The sequence below is a fragment of the Chenopodium quinoa genome, unplaced genomic scaffold (genome assembly GCF_001683475.1).
Source record: "Chenopodium quinoa cultivar QQ74 unplaced genomic scaffold, ASM168347v1, whole genome shotgun sequence".
NCBI classification, from domain to species: Eukaryota; Viridiplantae; Streptophyta; class Magnoliopsida; order Caryophyllales; family Amaranthaceae; genus Chenopodium; species Chenopodium quinoa.
Genome location: NW_018745281.1, coordinates 3,442,101 through 3,459,081, shown reverse-complemented (window position 1 = coordinate 3,459,081; position 16,981 = coordinate 3,442,101). Strand labels below are relative to the sequence as shown.

Sequence of the window (16,981 nt, the reverse complement as noted above, 5' to 3'; positions counted from 1 at the left end):
TAGCACGGCCGTGCCAAATCTGGCTTGCCCGTGCTGTACCTTCTGCACTCCCGTGCCAAGTTCAGCACGTCCGTGCTGATCTTCGTGATTCAACAGCCAAAATCTTCTGCCAGCCAGCACGGCCGTGCCATATTTGGCACGCCCGTGCCAAACTCGCAGGGGTATTCTGCGTAACTTTTCAGCGTGCAAAAAGGACTATAAATAGGCTCATTTATTAGAATGTAAGCAAGCAATTAATTAGGATTTCTACTTTTTCGCTCCTTTCTAGGGTTCCAAAACTTTATTTAGGGTTTTATTTAGTTCTCTTTTAGATTAATCTTAGATTATTAGTGAAGATTTGTAATTTCTCACTCAAGGCAAGCATTTGGAATACTTTGTACGAATCATTGACAACGGTTATCAAAGCTTCAATCTTTTGCTTTGTTTGACTCCATTTAATATTGGTATTGTTCTCTTTCTCATTTATTACTCATTTATTGATATTTGCTAGTATTAATGTTAGGGTTTATCAGGGTTCTTGAGATGTTTGCTTCTTTAGTTTTCAACATGTGTGAGTAGTTCTCTAACTAGGGTTTCGGGATGAAACCCTACCTTAATTAATCTAAGTGTTTGGGGTTTGTTCTTGGTAAATGACTTGTGATTAAATTGATTATGAGCTATTGCATGTTAAATCACTATAATAGGAGTAGCTAACCTAGAGTATTGATTTTGAATGCATGTTCCACTTGTTAAAATCATTCATTTGTGAATCAAGTGTTTCATTATTGATTGTGGTTTGATTATGTATCAAGTTGTGTTAAGTGCATGAGCAATCCAAGCTTAATGTTTCTTGTTGTCCTCCTATCACATGATGTTGATATGACTTATGGTCCTTACATGCTTGTTTACCTCCATGATCCCCTTTTGCTTGATTATTGATGGTTGGGTGGATTCCCGTTCACCCTAGTGTTTTAGTCAATTGATTATCTTTTTGTATCGTAGCTTTAGAACACCTTTCACACCTTGACTTCGAACTAGCTTAGGATTTCAAGATCAATTAGCATTTACTCCCGTTTCTCGTGGACCGAACCTTTACTTGCCATTATATTGGTTTTAGGGTGTTCGTATAAATATTGTTTGATTGAGCGTTAGACTGTAGCGACCATTCCAACGCTTGTCACTTTCAAGGTCCCTAAACTACTGCTAACTAAGCTTTCAGGGTCCCTAAACTATTACTATCTAAGCTTAGTCTCTCAACTATTTGCCTTGAAATCTCCTTCAATGATGGTTGACGGATCAAAAGTGAACATTAAAAGATGAGGAACCAAAAGTGTGCATAGTTTAGAGATTGTATTTTTACTAATCTCAAATTTACTTAGCCAAGGGCTTGCCCCTCTTTCTAACCAAAAATAAAATAAAATTACTTAGCCGAAACCGAAAGTACAAGGTATGTATAGTGTATTTATAGAAGGGAAAAAAAAAAATAAAAAAAAAAGTGTATTATTGACTGTAATTTTAGTTAAGGGACGGTAAAGGATAAAAGTACAAGTTGTACAAGGTTGATGAAAAATTACTGAAAATAAAAACATATCTAACCCCTCGAATTTTAGAACAGAGTTGAACACAGTTCTTTGTTAATTCCTCCGCTTAGCATCAGAGAAGAGAGAGAAAGATGAATGCTCCTGATCGATACGAGAGATTCGTCGTTCCTGAAGGCGTCAAGAAGTAATTATCTCAATCTTTATCTTTTCCCACTTTGTTTTTTCAGTGATAATCACAATTTTTTTTATTAATAATTTGATAATTGCTGTTAATGGTGATTATTCTTCTTGTTGTTTTAGGGTTTCGTATGAGAGAGATACGAAGATCATCAATGCTGCCTCTTTTACCATTGAGAGAGAAGACCACACCATTGGCAACATCCTCCGCATGTAATTAATTATTTTCCCAATTTCTAATTTCAAAAACCCTAATTTGATCGATTTTGCTGATCGATTTTGTTGATTTTTCTGACATGGTATAGGCAATTGCACAGAGACCCAAATGTCCTTTTTGCCGGCTACAAGCTTCCACACCCTCTTCAGTACAAAATTCTTGTTAGGGTTAGTTTTTTCTACTAGTATTATCGATTTATTATTTATTTTTTTCTGCAATTGTAATTTGGAGCTTAAATTTGAAGCTAATGTGGATAATTTACTTGTTTTATGTTGTTATTATTAAGTAATTTAGCTCCTGTAGTATATTTTAGCGAATGTTTTCAGCTTAATGATTTATGTGTAATGTTAGAGCCGAGATAAAGATGAGATATTTGATGAAACTTTTGATTAAAGGAGAATTATGAGCTCATGTACAATATGTGGATCTTAACCCCCAAGGTTGTCAAAGAGCGGAACTTGGGTTTGGCTGAGAGAATTACAGCAGTGGGAGTATTAGGGGTGCCCCATAAGATAACGATATTGGAGAATGCTTTATGTGGTTATTTTCTAATTATTGAGTTTATCGACAAGGCTTTATTTTTTCCATAACAATCAGTTTGAGATGCTTCTCTGATGGAAATGCGCCACATGTGAATTATGAATACTTTAATCTATTAAGCCTCGTTGTTAGAATCGTTTTGCTATCTTGTACCTCTTGAAACTATGTTCCTCCTTTTATGTCTCTGGTTTATTTTAAATCTAGATCTTGCATACGTGCCTTTTAGAGTGCTAGCTGCTAGGTTTATGCTAGCCTCTGTTATTATGAATTGGCGAAAAGGTGTTGACCTCATCACATCTCTCCTTAATACGCTTAGTCCAATAATAAATAAGATGGGTGATGCTGCTATGCCTCTGCTTTCTGAGTTTCTGCAGAAGTTGGTATCTCTCACAGTTTTTTAATCATACTGCTGAATATCTTGTGCCTTTTAGTAAAGCTCGAGAGTGTAGTAATTACTTTTGTGTATCTGATTAGCTAAGGACTTTAAAGACCATTTATTTCATTGGTGGCGACTAATATCTTTAGTTCACATCTTATTGTGAATTGATATCTGAGAATTCTTGAACCCCCCTTACATGTCTCATGCATTGTTAAATGGATTGTTTTATCTGCGCAGATTCACACTACAAGCCAGTCTTCACCAACACAGGCATACAATCAAGCGATCAATGACCTAGACAAGGAACTTGACTGTTTGAAAGGTGCATTTGAGGTGAGAAAGTCATGTGTACTTTGTTTTAATAATCTATGTTAATAAAACTTGTAGTGTCGGTTTGTTTATATAAGGTTTGATAACAGCTTGTTGAATATTGATATCTTTGGAGATTTTTGCACCAATAAAAATTTCTTTGGAGATTGCAAATGGATTTTAAGGATGAGCTGCCTTATTGATTTGTGCTTCTAGAGTGTTATTGTATCTCAAAAGACACATTATTCTCAAAGTATCTTGTTCAGCACCAATATCTTCTAGGCAACAGCGGATTGTTGTGCTGTTGGAAATTACTCAATGCTATTGATCTAATATGTAATTTGCATTTTGTAGGCTGAGATGGCAAGGTTTGCAAGTGATTATTGATCCAAGCCAGGGAGTGGTGGTGCTCTGTTTGATGTGTCCATGGATATCCGAAGAAGACATGTAGTATAGTGATTTGTATCTAGATGGGTTGTTTAGATTTTGTGGTTTGAGACATGAATAGTTAGCTAGCTTGTCAATGAAAATCCCATTTGCTGTAGCTAGGGAGATCCCACTTTTGGGTGCAGCTTGTTCTCCTGTCAACAGACACTATTTGCTTAGTTCACTGGTAAATTATTCCCTTGTGCTGTTCAGCGACTAACTGTTTGATTTATAAGTAATCAAATGATCCCTACTTAAGCATCATGCTATCCTAAACTTGGTAAAAGTTTATAAATGTATTAACAAATTTTCTGCTCAAGTTGCACATTTTAATGGGTCGGATTTCTGGTTTGTAGCCACCCTCTTTTGAGGTTGAGTAGATTGGGTGATTTGAGTTCTCTTGTGAATGAAAATTTTGAAGTTCAATGGCGTTAAAGCCATCTTATTACAAACAGGGAATGTCTAAGATTAAGGTTAATTCAATTAAAAAGCCCCATCTGAATAGCATCATCTAGCTACATGTTGAATAAATTAAAATTATGACACTGGTGATTTTGATTGATTGGCCTTGGACTCCATTCGATTATGAAGTAAACAATGTTTTGGAAGTATGGATTCAATTTAAACGTGGCTAAATAATCCCATAAACTAGGCCATTAGCTCACGATTTTCTTTCATATCTAAAGACTACATCATCTATGTAAGCGAAATTGAATCACCTCACACAAATATCACTCTTAAATTTGCATATAGCAAGAATAATTGAATATACCTTGTGTTCCTTGTTTGTTTTCGTGTACAAAAGTTATGTATGAAAACTATCGGATTGATTTTGCATCTAACTTTTTATATTTCTCCTACGGGTCCTACCTTATATTGTTCAAGGTCCCATTTGAGCCACTAATATACAATTAACACAAACTATTTTGTCTGTACCCAAATTCGATAGGGGTACGTATTCAAGTGTCTGACTAGACTATTTTATGAAAAAATTTCATGATTTTGAATTAAAAGTGATGTATCCAATAGTCATATCCATGTCCGAGTATCGAAGGTTCGACATGGATAATTGAGGTGAAATGAAGAGTCCATGTAACATAGATAACAAGTAACTAGGTGATGTTATGCACCGATACACCCTAAAATTTAAAATATACTTTGTAGCATGTTAGCTAAAAGAATCTTCTTTCCATCGCAAGTACGAGTAATCAAAATAACATGAAATACTTAAGTAGTCATCTTTTTGCACATTTTGGAGACAACCAAAATTCATACAAGCTAAAGTAAGCTTAGAGAAGTGAAATTAAGTGATTGCTTCCTCTATACCAAAAACTTGGTAATAGATGTGGGATATCTTTGTCGTTTTCAGTTTAGTGAAGTAAGCGGAGAAGACGTGTCACCATTGGACAATCTTTATACGTTAAAATAGAATATGGGCAAACAAACAAGGATGAAGGGAGTTTGAAATTAAATTTCAAGTTTGAAAGGCATCCTAATTCATTCAGCAAACTGATAATGGAGGTCGAAACTATTCGCAGGTAATCTCTCTCTCTCTCCTCTAATCATCCCCTTATTTTCAACCCACATTTTCTCACTCATATTGTTAAATTTTGTAATTTCCCAGTCGGATTGATGAATTATCCAATTTCCTCGCAAATTCCGCTACCAATTCCGTAGTTTCCTCTTCAGATTCCGACTCTGTTCTTCAAGACTGCGTTCAAGCTCTTGAGGTTTACTATCCTTCTTACTTTATTTTAATTTAATTTAGTAAGTTATGATTCGAGCTATGATTTGCTTTGTGAATTAATAATTTTTATAATACTGTTAATATATGAAATTAATGCAGACCAATGTGAAAGAAATTGTCTCCGAGCATTCGGATGTTGGGTTTTTCAAAGATGAAGATTTGGGTAAGCACATTTCTAAGTTTTGTCTTCTTTGGTGTTGTTATGCTGAATTCCCATATCATTTTTCTGGAATGGTTTGTTTATTATGTGTTGATTTGCTAATTTTGCAAGTTTTGCTCGTTTTCGTAACATGAGAAGAATCACTTATAAGCTATTGAAGTACATTGTAATTAAAAAAAAAAAAAAAAGTCACTTGGATTTTATGAAATGTGAACAAGTTTAATTCCTTTGCTAGGGGAAATAGAGGGATTTGGTAATTTGGAAAAGTAACGAGTATGTCATAGTGACGCGTTTTAGGGATGGATGGGAGTGCCTTGTATTTAGATGTGTTAAAGATTGGCAAACCTATTAAACAAAGGATATCAATTGTAACATTAGATCCTTCGTTGAAGGTGTGAGGGCCGGGCGAGGCTACTAATTTGCAGATGTGAGTTGTATGAGTTAGAATGATTGCAGAACTATTGAAATGAAATACTCAATGAAAGGATATAATCGTTTTGCAATGATATAGAGGGATTGTAGATATGTCTACCAAATGTTTTCATGTGATTTGTACCTGAATCATACTTGCAGATGCTTACATGGATTCTTTGAGAGATGAGCTTAGGACGACAGAGGCTGAAAGTGCGTCCCTATCCAATGAAATCGAGAGTCTTAAAAAATTGTACATGGAAGGTGGGCCACTGCATATATTTTTTGTCATATTATCTTGATAGATACCAAACAGCTTGCTAATTGGTTTGGTAATTTTAGGTACTTGTCAATTGGAAAGTAATCTTGAGTCATTGCGCCATCTCTTGGAGCATACTGGTTTGGAGGTGAGTTTTCAACGATAATCACACAATTAGAAGGTCTACTGGTGCTGGTCAATGATTATTTGCCTGAAATACAGTTGTAGAGTTGTGTGGTAATTGTAACTGTTGTATATCTTCAGCATTCAGCCTGAAATTTTTACAAGTTGAACTTGCTTATGAGTAATGAAATATCCTGATTCCAATGGTCTTGTCATAGAAATTTGTCTCTGGCTGTGCCAACTCAAAGTGTTTACTTATTGTCATATGGTTAAACACAGGGACTGGGGCTAGCAAAAACAGTAGAACATGTTGATAGAATCAAATCTGGAGAGGGTCAACCTGAAGCAAAGGCACTTCATGAAGACTACTTCGAGGTTAACTTTTTTCATGACATCTTATATTATGGTGCTAGCCAGTTATGTTTGGCCTTGACCAATTTAATTTTCAGGGACTTGTGCAGGAAGTATATTCTCGATATATGCTGTGTGGTACTGATTGATGTCAACTATCGATGTGTATGTTTATGTTTTTTGGCTTTTTATCTTCCAGGTTTTAAACTTGAAACATCAAATTGAGATGAACAATGCGACATTGAAGTCCATGGAGGATCTTGACCTCAACTTGAAAAGGTGGCAGGACAATTGTATATCCCATATAAAACAACTGCCTCGTCTTTGTAGTGCTCTTAGTCTACAGATTGTACAGATGGCGAAAATAATCGCTGGTTTAAGGTTGTATTTGACTTGCATTGCTTTAATTTTGTCTTATCTTCTCTCTTTTTTATTTTAGGATTGAGGTCATTGAAAACATCGAGGAGGCATTAACTGGTTTGAAGGTGATAGACCTTGAAGGAAATATAATAAGGGTGTCATTGAAGACATACATTCCAGATGTTGAAGGTGAGATGTGTCGGCTGAATGCTGAAGATAATTCCAAGCAGTGTGAAGTGAACCATGAGTTACTAATAGAGGTCATTGACGGGACTATGGATCTTAAAAATGTAGAGGTACAACTTTATGAACTATTTCATAATTTCATTTCAGGTAGCTCTGGTGAAATCGTTCTCCTTGCTTATAACATTGATAAAACTTCAATATATTTGTGGGCTTGGTGCAGTTCTAGTCACTTAATTGTCTTTCAAAGAATGTTATGCTTGTGTCATTTGTTATTATACGCCAGTTTGTCCATATAATTGGTATTATGTATCTATAAGTAGAAAAAGTATGTTGTGTCAGGATTTACAGGCTTGTGTTTCCACCTGGCTCGCATCTTGGATATTAGGACCTGGTCCACCTTGTTTTGAACATGCACCTTTTGAGATCATTAATGGTTACTTTATTTAGCAACATGCCTTCTTTCCTGGGATCCTTTCTACCTACATAAGTTGCATGGTTTTTGTTTGGACAGCTGATGTGGATAACTAGGTATCATAGATGAATCACTAATTCAAAGTTCAAATAAAACTGTAAATTTGTCAGTTTGTGCAACTTGAGAATTGAGATTGGGACTTGCTTTAGCTACGTAATATCTTTCTATCTTTTTGTTGGGAGGGGGGGGGGGTGGGGTTTGTTCAGACAAGATATGCGGATTTTTGGAAATTTAGTAGCGTATGATCTTATGCTAGTGTACTTTAATGGCATTTCACATTTCTTAGAAAATAGAATTAATAAATTTATTGCTAGTGCTTTCATAAGAACTTGTTTGTTTTTCTTGCTTTGCTATGGTCTTGTGTATGGATTTTTTATGATTTACTCAACATGACTGGCGTGTCATGCTTTTTTTATTGTTGGTTAAATATTGTTGGACTCCACAAGGGTTACTGTATCTTTTTTTTTTCTAATTAAAATCAATCCCCCCCCCCCCCAACCCCCCAAACCCACCCTCACCTCACAAAAAAGTTGAACTGAATCAATGAGGGTTCTGAGAAGAGAGAAGGCTGCATTTCTTATGATGTTACAATTACAGGTGCTAAACATATATGCCTAATAGGGAAAAACTGTCTTTCTCTTGATATGTCCTATTTCAAACTTTGTTTATGCATTACCAACCTGGTAAAAGCAGATGTGAGTCTTCCATTTGACTAATTTGCTTAACTTGTTTTTATGCATCCCCTTCATTTTTCTTTTATATATTTATGCCATGGCTTGTCTTTGGAATACTCTGGAAGTTACTCATGCTTTAGTGGTGTATTTCAAAATCAATTCCCTTAAGATGTTCTGTATCCTTGTGAAGTTGAGAAGCTAAATTCAATGCTGGATTCTTTAAACTGCTTGTAAAATACTATGTTGTCTGATGTCTGCAGATTTTTCCAAATGATGTTTACATAGGGGAGATTGCTGAAGCTGCAAACACCTTCAGGTTTGTCTCTCATATTATCTATTCCAACTGCATTTCTCAAGTATTTCCTATTTCCTATGACTTTTGAGAGAAGCTACTTAGATATTTGAACCCTTATATTCACTAAAATGAGTATGAGCTCCATGAGTGATGATATCAATATTTTCTTCCTTTGTCTTATCCCAATTAACCTTTATACTTTTTCTTGTTATTTTGACACACAATTCTAATTTTAGATGATCCTTTCCGCAAGTTGAAGTATTTATTTACCTTTATTAGAGTTATCTCTTGATGGTAAATTGGCATAATAATTTATTTGTATTATTGTAGAAGACATCAAAAGATATTAATCATGGGATAAGGAATAATAAACAAAGTGTTGCAGATACTGCTGAAATAGTGAAATTGACATTAAAGGATTTTACAACCTATTACTGGTAACTGGTGAAGGATATCTATGATAAATCTGTGCACATAACCATTTTTCGTTCTAAAATAAAATTCTTAGTTCTGTCATCATATAATGCGGATGTATGAGTAACTTGAATTTCTTACTACATATTTTGTAATTTACTTGACATTTTCTCTTGCATTGTGCCAGCAAATTATTTACTGTGCTATCAGTACCCCAGACAAGGTCTTCCTTGGGATGGTTTTTGCAGAAAGTCCAAGACAGAATCGTCATTTGCACTTTAAGACGATTTATGGTGAAGATTGCTAATAAGTCCAGGTGATTTTTACTTAACAAGTTTTCCTGCACCTCTACATGCCTAAAATAATAATTGTTGTGTATTTTCGGTACATTAAAATAAAAGCAGGTACTTCACTCACTCAAATTTAACAAGTAAACTACACCTAATAAGTAAACCAGGCAGGTGTAATTTTCTTGCTATCTAATCATCAGTAAAATCCATGAGATTTATCCAGTCTTTTTTTTTATTCTGTAGAACAAGGAGAACCAAGGACAGTAAATGTGAGAAAATCTGAAGCAGGATAATCAATGTAGAAAATGAGAAAGGAAAAGAGCTTATCAAAGGATATATAGATGTGGTACTTCCTAGTGATGTTCTCTAACTTCAAAATCAGAAAAGGAGCACACTCCCCCTCCTCTTCTTAGTCAAGATAGATGGAAAGGAGCCCTTAAGTCCTTAACCATTAACAAAGTTAATCTTCAATTGTAAATCCTTTACATTTTTCAGAACCAACAACAACAAAGCCTTAGTCCCATAAAGAATATGATAAAAATAGTAATGAAACAATCTAAGGAATAGATGAAAGGAAAACTGAAAATCACTCTGAGAATCTGCTGCTATGATTAGTTGAAAGTGAAACTTGAAAGACAGAGAGCACATTGGCTAAGGTATTCAAATCTGTGGCCTATAGAAATGGTAAAGCTCTAAACTTCTGACTCACCTTCCTGTTCATTGCTAGAAAAAGAAGATAAAAGTGAAAGGAGACTTCAAGAGCAATAGGGCATTCAGCAGTAGTTGATAATGATCGAGCTTATGTTTGCTGCCTAACATAAGGAAATTCCATGGAAATGCATTCACCTGATGTCTAGTACTTTGTTATCTGGCTCAAAGTTACCTTTGCTTCTTGTAGTCACAATCTGGCTTGAAGTCATGTTGGTGTAAAGCAAATAATTAAATGTCAATGTATATACCCTTTTTGATGATTGAAGAGCCTTGTTTAGAGGGTAAAACAGTAAAACTGTGACCTAGAAGGTTAAAATTTCATAATATACGTATTAGCAGATCATGAATCATACCAATTGTAAAAATGTTGCACCCAGTTGTATCTAATGTTTCCCATTTACGTTTCTTCTTTTTGCCTGTTGCAGGCATTCATTTGAGTATTTGGACAAGGACGAGTTAATTGTTGCTCACATGAATGGTGGGATAGACGCCTTTATAAAGCCTTCTCAGGGTTGGCCGCTATCAATATCCCCACTTAAGCTATTCTCTTTCTTGAGTTCTAATCAGAATGCAAAAGAAATTTCTTTGAGTTTGCTTTCCAAAGTTGAGGTAATTAATTTTTCTACTCAGTTGCTATTATTCCTATCTCCTAGAATGAGTCTTGCTATGTGTATTGAAGCAAAAGCTTTTGGTGTTAGTTATCATTGAAGGTTACCTGATTGATACCTCAGGAAGTGTAGGATGTCTTTGGATACCCTAGAACTGCAAGTGAGACTATAACTTGGGGTGGAAGGATAATCTATTTTCCATTTGAATCACTAAACTTAAATACTTCTGCATGTTTTTTTTTAAAGCCCAATGATAAATCATGGTATTAACATTTACTATGCATTTTTAGATGTAATATTAAGGATAAATTGAAAAGAAAAAAAAAAAGTTTGATTACAGATTAAGCTTTTATAATTTTTTTTATTTTTTTTATCAGCCTTTTAAGAGGAAAAAACAGTAATAATAAAAAATGTTTCTGTAAAATTTCCACAATTTTTGTGTTGCAGGAGGTGGCAAATTCTTTTGATTTAAATGTACGAAAAAGCATAACAAGTTTTGTGGATGGCATTGAAGAGATACTTATGGAGAAAATACGCCCAGAACCTCATCTTTAATATACTACATGAATACCATGGCCCTTGGAATCCAGTCGTCCACCACTACGTTATGGTAAGACTGACCTTTTCCAAGTTTCAGCCTTGCAATATTCTTATTTAAAATCATCCATGAAGCCCTGAAGCTTCTTTCAGACGGCGCTTTTAGCTCTTCTGCTCTTAGACCAGCACCGTGTTCTGACTGGTTTCCAGCACTGTTTGAGTACAAGTATCAGCAGGGTATGTTTAAGCGTGTAATTGTATGACTTGTATCAATTTGTTTATGAATAAATTTTTTATTTGTAGAAGCAAGATGGGGATTTGAGGTGATTCCTTCTAAATGCAGACAGGATCGTTCACAGGCACAGCATTAATGCACATATTGTGGCTCAGGAGCTGGGATTGTTTGATTATCTCAATCTCAGCTGATTGAATATGGTTTAGTATGTAGAAGAATGTATATTCTGTAACATGCTCTAATTTGTAGGTCAGTTGACACATGCATGATAGTTTACCTATGCTTGCACGATGTGGCCATACTTGAAAAATGGCAAATTGTAAAACAATTTATGAAGTTGAAGCAAGCACTTTGAAGCCTTGTTCTATGTTTTCATGGAATTGCTTGGGTCACTTGAGACTCTGAGATACATTTCTTTTGAAGTTCAAATCCAAGTAGCTAATATATGTTGTGTTGTGTTGATTTGAAAATGCAAAATGCTGGATCAGAAAAATGCTTAATGTCTCTTTCTGAAGTGCTGCGAGTTGCTTGCTTGTATATTTCCAGCACCTTTTCTCTGATGTTGATACATATTTTATATTGCATCAACTTTATGTATTCACTTTCTTCTTAATGGCTGAATGTAACCCCTATCGTGTACAAATTGAGTCAACAATAACCCTTATTTATTTGTGTCAATATACTTCGTACAATTTCTTTTCTATTCATGATTTGATAGACTGGTTCTTAAGATTAGAGCTACCGGTTCAAAAAAAATGGGTTGGGTTCGTGTTTAGTTTTGGTTTGGTTTGGGTTGTGCTCAGTGTGCAATTTGATATATGAAGTGTGTACATGTGCAATGTAAAGGCAAAAGGAATGGGTCAAATTTGGTTCATCGGGTTTGGTCTATAGCTCAGTAAACACTTGCTGCTTTAAGTATTGAAAGTTTAAAGCATGACATACTGAAAATAGCTGTAGTAGCAGTATAAAACTACACTGTCCCAGGGGTTAGACTGGTTAGTGTATAGTAAAAACTTTATGGTTATCAATATAATAAGAACTTACAGAGAAATTTCTGTCAAAAGCCAAAACACAGAAATTTTCGCAAAAAATATAGAAAACAATCAAGCAACTCCTGCATAAGATTCCAGGACTAGCTAATATAATATGACAAGCCTTTACCTAGTAAGATTTTTTTTTTTTTAAACGGTAAGATACGGGGTGCCCCTCCTATCACAGGAGGGGTGCTGGGGGTGAGGATCGAACCCCGGTCACACTGGGGGGAGATGGAGGGACTAAGCATCCCTCCACTCCTTGATCCTCCCTTTACCTAGTAAGATGAGTTGCAAGAAATGAAGAAATCTTGAAATAGTACTTTGGTAAATGTATTCATGAGGATAAACTCAAGTTACAAAAGAAAGGTATTCTTCAAACATTACAACCTTAAGCATTACAACCTTACAAAAGAAAGGTATTCCTCAAACATTACAACCTTAAGCAGCAATCAGAACAAAACTCTGCTCGCACAAAGAGAAAAGACATCCACTAATCCAGAAGCAAAATCCGCTGCAGTACAAAACCAACGAGACAGATTCGCCATATAACCCAAATTTGCTAAGAGCATTGAATGAAAGGTAATTCCAGAAATTATATATAAAAGTATAACTATGAAATACTCCCAGAAACTTACTAAGTTGCACTACAGAGAATGACAACACAAATACATGACAAGCTCGAGTGGAATGCAATTATGGGATCATTATGTTATTTACTTTGTATATCTTACAGGCAAATCCAGCAATTCTATCAAAATTTAATAAAAATTGAAACTTATCATAGGTGATAGCAAGTCATTGCTCTAAAGACAATTACATATTAATTAACCAACTAATTATAGCCACGTTTTGCGCCCAAATATTAAAACAAACAAACTATAACAGTAAAAACATGGGGAGAACAACAAGAAGCTATTGCAGCCAAAAAAAATGACATAACTTCAATGAAAGACCTTATTAGTTGGTTATTCTCATGTTTAACAGATAAATCAACAAGTTGGGGCATCTGAGAAATCCAATCATACCATTACTAATACAAGAAAGGTGACAACTACTCTTTGGACGACCAAAATAGTATATGCAACTATTGTTTCTGAGTAAAGGGAGTGTTTGCCTTCAATAGCAGACCAACAAAAGAGATCACACAATTGTTTGACTCTTTCTTAACCAGTATGTATTTCGCAGGTTCTGTATAAACTATTTATTTTACTGTTCTAGTTTAAAAAAACAAGGACAGAGATTGGAAGAGAATCAGAGTGTATATACTTCGAGTTTGTCAGTTAAAATAACAAAGAATGAAAAAGGAAACAAGGAATTTTATTTCAAATCAATTTACAATGTTACAGCCGAATTCTCTTACTCTACATTTTGCCATTGCAAATATCCTCACATATAAGAAATATCCTCACATATAAGAAATATATCTGCCCTGGAGTACAGCTGCAAAAAGGGGCAGAAGCATCAGGATCATCAATCAACTATGAATTGATCATCTTGGTTGTCTCCTTCAACCCTAGTATCATCATGAATCATGCCGTTCACATGGTGCATATTAGGCATCACTTGTGAAAGATAATGACTGCTCGTTCCTGCATGATCAGAGAGCCCACTAGGATGGCCTGACCACTGTGAAACAATTGTGAGCAACTGAGTTGTGAGATTTTGTTGTTCATGCAGTATCCGGGACTGAATCTGTCCCATTTCAGCTCGATGCTGATTCAACATGTCATCCATCCTTTTTTTCCACTCAGACCTCCTCAAATTCATCCTCTCTTCCCATTCCCTCTCCTGAATCAACAGCTCCTCTCTTCTTCTGCTATCCCTTTCTTCACATTCCTTTTCCATGGCTTCCCATTCTTCTAATGTTCGCTTCCTCAGCTCCTCCATATTCTTCTCCCTCTTTGCCCTTTCTTTATCCCTCTCTTGCCACATCTTATCCCTTTCTCTCTCACGCTCTACACGCAAATTTTCCTTCCTTTGCCTGTCTCGATCCCGTTCTATCTCCTTTTGGTCAAACCGCATTTCCATTTCCCTCAATTGTCCCAATTGATTTGCTAAGAAACTCCAAGCCTTCTTCTCAAACCCCTTAATTACCTTCTTCTTCTTTCTCAACTCCAATCCATTAGCCTCAACCTCTTCATATGCTAACTCTTCATCAGCATCATTCTTTAAATGGTTACTGCTATTGTTAACATTCTCTTCTCCTTCCTCCCCGTCATACTCAAAACCAAGACTCAAGACCCCGTCTTCCCCACCATCAATCCCCGCGGCAAAATCCTCCTCTCCTGAATGACCTAAATGGCCAAAATCCACCATATCCACCCCTCGACTACTCCCACAAAACCCTCCACCATTCTCATCGTTACTAGCCGTTCCCAACATAGAATCATCATGATTATTACTAAAAACAAAAGGCACATCCCCAAATACCTCCTTGTACCTTAGAAAATTTGACCAATGTGAAACACCATCATCCCACTCAAATTTCTCTCCACTACCCACCAAATTGCTTCCCAAAGGCGAATCCGAATCCGGCTTCTTAATCTTTTGCTTAACCAGCAAATACTGATGCCTCATGTTTTGCACCTTGGTGGACACATCTTTCCATGTCCATTGCCATGGAAATGCAATTGGGTCCCTATCATGGTGCATTGAATTCACATAAAAAGCAATAGGTCTAAATTTTTTCTCCCTAGTTTTCATCTTTCCCAAATTCCCATTTAAGATAAGCTCTCCATATCTATCAATTAGTGTTTTTTCCTCTGCCTCACTCCATTTTTTTCTCTTTAATGGAGGAGGAATCATAATTCATGTAATAATTTTATATTGCTCTCAAAAATCAATCACTACCCATTACTCAAATCAATGTTTAATGGCAAAATTATTCAATTAAACTTTGATAATTGCAGAAAATAACACATGCCCAGATGAAAATAAACACTTGATTTGAACAAGATCATCAGAGTAAAATTACTAACCTTCAAATTTAGGATCAGTGATTCTTCAAACTGGGGGTAAGTAGGAGTTAATATGAAGTTGGAATACAACAAAAAAAAGCGCAGAAAAAAGTGAGATAAAGATTTGGAATTTACATGAGGTCACCGGAAAAGGTATGATTGTCGGAATCTTACATTTTTACGTTCAAAGCGCAGGGGATATAGCCGTATAGGGAGGAGGAGAGAGAAATTTCCCCAAAATTATAAAATGAAAATAGATTTTTTTTTTTACTCTAAAAATTAAGTAAATCAGTTCTAAAGTGTTACTTGTGTTTGTTTGTTAGATTTCTTAGAATTTCTTGTGTTGGTTAAACTAACTTTTATTAATGAAATCCTTTATTTTTTAGATAAAAAATAAAAAAAATAATTGAAGAAGAGAAATACAAATTTTTCACCTTGATATTGTTTTATTATTATTATTATTGTTTATCAAATGACAAATTTATAAATAAAATCGAAAATATGTGCTCTTATAATAATAAAAATAAAAAATAAAAAAACAATTCTTATACTTTTATTTAGCTGGATTTGTTCAGAAAAACTAACGATGTTAATGGACAAATCTCTGCTTAGCTTAAATGGTAGCCTAATAGAGGGAAATCTCGGTTTCAATGGATAAACCAATAAAGGAGAGGGAAAGCTCACCTATCCTTTGAAATTAACCATACTCTTCATTTCTCCATTATTTTCTTAGTGTTATTAATGTTGGACCGTTGGTGTTGGCGAAGTCTCCATTGAAGAAGGAGACGACAAAGATAAAGGTGGGTGTAGATCGAAGGAATAAGAACAATGACTTATTTACAAAAATGTACTTTACTTTATTGCAAAAATAACGATTTTGACCCTTAATAATTTCATAAATCTAGGCTGCCTCAATGGAAGAGGCAATCTAGGTAAATATTCCGTATAAACAAACAAATATATATATATATATATATATATATATATATATATATATATAAAGAGAATTTTGGTAAATTTGCATGTGGAGTTGTCAAAACTTTGGAGGAGGAAAAATGTTGAACATTCAAAGATAAACGCGGAGTAGTGTATATTCAAGAATAAATGCATAATATAAAAGCAAAGATTTTGTACATGCAAAACAAAAAAAACAAGTGACATAGCTTAACATTTGAATGGGGCAAATATGGCGACTTATTTAATCATTTCGCAAGTATATGTAGTCATGGAGATAGCGGATTCAAGAAATTAGATAAAAAAAAAATAAAAAAAATTAAGGACATTCAAGCAACTTACCTAATAAGCATATTCAAGTCATGCTTTTCTATGACTATTTTTAACGAACTTCCATGGCTGCTATTATATTATATTTCAATCTATCTTAGGTATATAGTGGATGACCTAAAGCTATTAAAGAAACTTAAGGTGGCATGTGCAATTAATTATTATAATGAAATTAAGAAGATAGCTCAAGTGGTTAGAGCTTCCCTTCCGATTCCTAAATATCCTGGGATCGATTCTCACCCCTTGTGGCTCTCTAAATACCAAAAAAAAAAAAGCCCTCTCAAATCTTAACCATCACAATTCAC

The 16,981-nt window shown here is 34.9% G+C and overlaps 3 protein-coding genes across 9 annotated transcripts; 2 read left to right on the top strand and 1 right to left on the bottom strand.

The window, feature by feature from the left end:
- The first annotated feature begins 1,545 nt into the window (after positions 1-1,545).
- LOC110711711 (DNA-directed RNA polymerases II, IV and V subunit 11) lies at positions 1,546-3,844 on the top strand. Its single transcript, XM_021890128.1, has 5 exons — positions 1,546-1,704; positions 1,821-1,910; positions 2,003-2,081; positions 3,071-3,166; positions 3,497-3,844. The coding sequence occupies exons 1-5, from the start codon at positions 1,652-1,654 to the stop codon at positions 3,527-3,529; spliced, it is 351 nt and encodes a 116-aa protein (XP_021745820.1). The 5' UTR covers positions 1,546-1,651; the 3' UTR covers positions 3,530-3,844.
- Positions 3,845-4,846: 1,002 nt separating this feature from the next.
- On the top strand, positions 4,847-11,781 carry LOC110711686. 5 transcript variants are annotated; one of them, XR_002509404.1, is made up of 14 exons: positions 4,847-5,106; positions 5,193-5,298; positions 5,415-5,478; positions 6,049-6,150; positions 6,229-6,293; positions 6,548-6,643; positions 6,819-6,898; positions 7,059-7,275; positions 8,572-8,627; positions 9,208-9,336; positions 10,447-10,630; positions 11,077-11,239; positions 11,320-11,403; positions 11,510-11,781. XR_002509404.1 is itself a non-coding variant. In XM_021890101.1 (12 exons), the coding sequence occupies exons 1-12, from the start codon at positions 5,084-5,086 to the stop codon at positions 11,182-11,184; spliced, it is 1,230 nt and encodes a 409-aa protein (XP_021745793.1). In that variant the 5' UTR covers positions 4,847-5,083; the 3' UTR covers positions 11,185-11,781. The 5 variants fall into 5 exon arrangements, 1 of the variants encoding a protein (XP_021745793.1); XR_002509401.1 differs by lacking the exon at positions 11,320-11,403 and having other exon boundaries at positions 11,470-11,781; XR_002509402.1 differs by having other exon boundaries at positions 11,320-11,781.
- A 1,950-nt stretch (positions 11,782-13,731) lies between these two features.
- LOC110711654 (stress response protein nst1-like) lies at positions 13,732-15,767 on the bottom strand. 3 transcript variants are annotated; one of them, XM_021890071.1, is made up of 3 exons: positions 15,528-15,766; positions 15,414-15,443; positions 13,732-15,073 (listed from the first exon to the last, which is right to left on the bottom strand). In XM_021890071.1, the coding sequence occupies exon 3, from the start codon at positions 15,010-15,012 to the stop codon at positions 13,906-13,908; it is 1,107 nt and encodes a 368-aa protein (XP_021745763.1). In that variant the 5' UTR covers positions 15,013-15,073; positions 15,414-15,443; positions 15,528-15,766; the 3' UTR covers positions 13,732-13,905. The 3 variants fall into 3 exon arrangements, with proteins under 3 accessions (XP_021745763.1, XP_021745761.1, XP_021745762.1); XM_021890069.1 differs by having other exon boundaries at positions 13,732-15,443; positions 15,528-15,767; XM_021890070.1 differs by having other exon boundaries at positions 15,414-15,766.
- Between the last annotated feature and the right edge of the window lie 1,214 nt (positions 15,768-16,981).

What these genes read in the sequence shown, in the direction of transcription:
- LOC110711686 (XM_021890101.1), top strand. Translation starts at nt 5,084, where the DNA reads ATGGAGGTCGAAACTATTCGCAG. An exon ending in TAAAAAATTGTACATGGAAG is followed by an intron (nt 6,151 to 6,228) that starts GTGGGCCACTGC and finishes TGGTAATTTTAG; the next exon opens with GTACTTGTCAATTGGAAAGT. An exon ending in CTTGACCTCAACTTGAAAAG is followed by an intron (nt 6,899 to 7,058) that starts GTGGCAGGACAA and finishes TTTTTATTTTAG; the next exon opens with GATTGAGGTCATTGAAAACA.
- LOC110711654 (XM_021890069.1), bottom strand. Translation starts at nt 15,240, where the DNA reads ATGATTCCTCCTCCATTAAAGAGAAAAAAATGGAGTGAGGCAGAGGAA.
- LOC110711711 (XM_021890128.1), top strand. Translation starts at nt 1,652, where the DNA reads ATGAATGCTCCTGATCGATACGAGAGATTCGTCGTTCCTGAAGGCGTC. An exon ending in ATTGGCAACATCCTCCGCAT is followed by an intron (nt 1,911 to 2,002) that starts GTAATTAATTAT and finishes GACATGGTATAG; the next exon opens with GCAATTGCACAGAGACCCAA. An exon ending in GTTTGAAAGGTGCATTTGAG is followed by an intron (nt 3,167 to 3,496) that starts GTGAGAAAGTCA and finishes TGCATTTTGTAG; the next exon opens with GCTGAGATGGCAAGGTTTGC.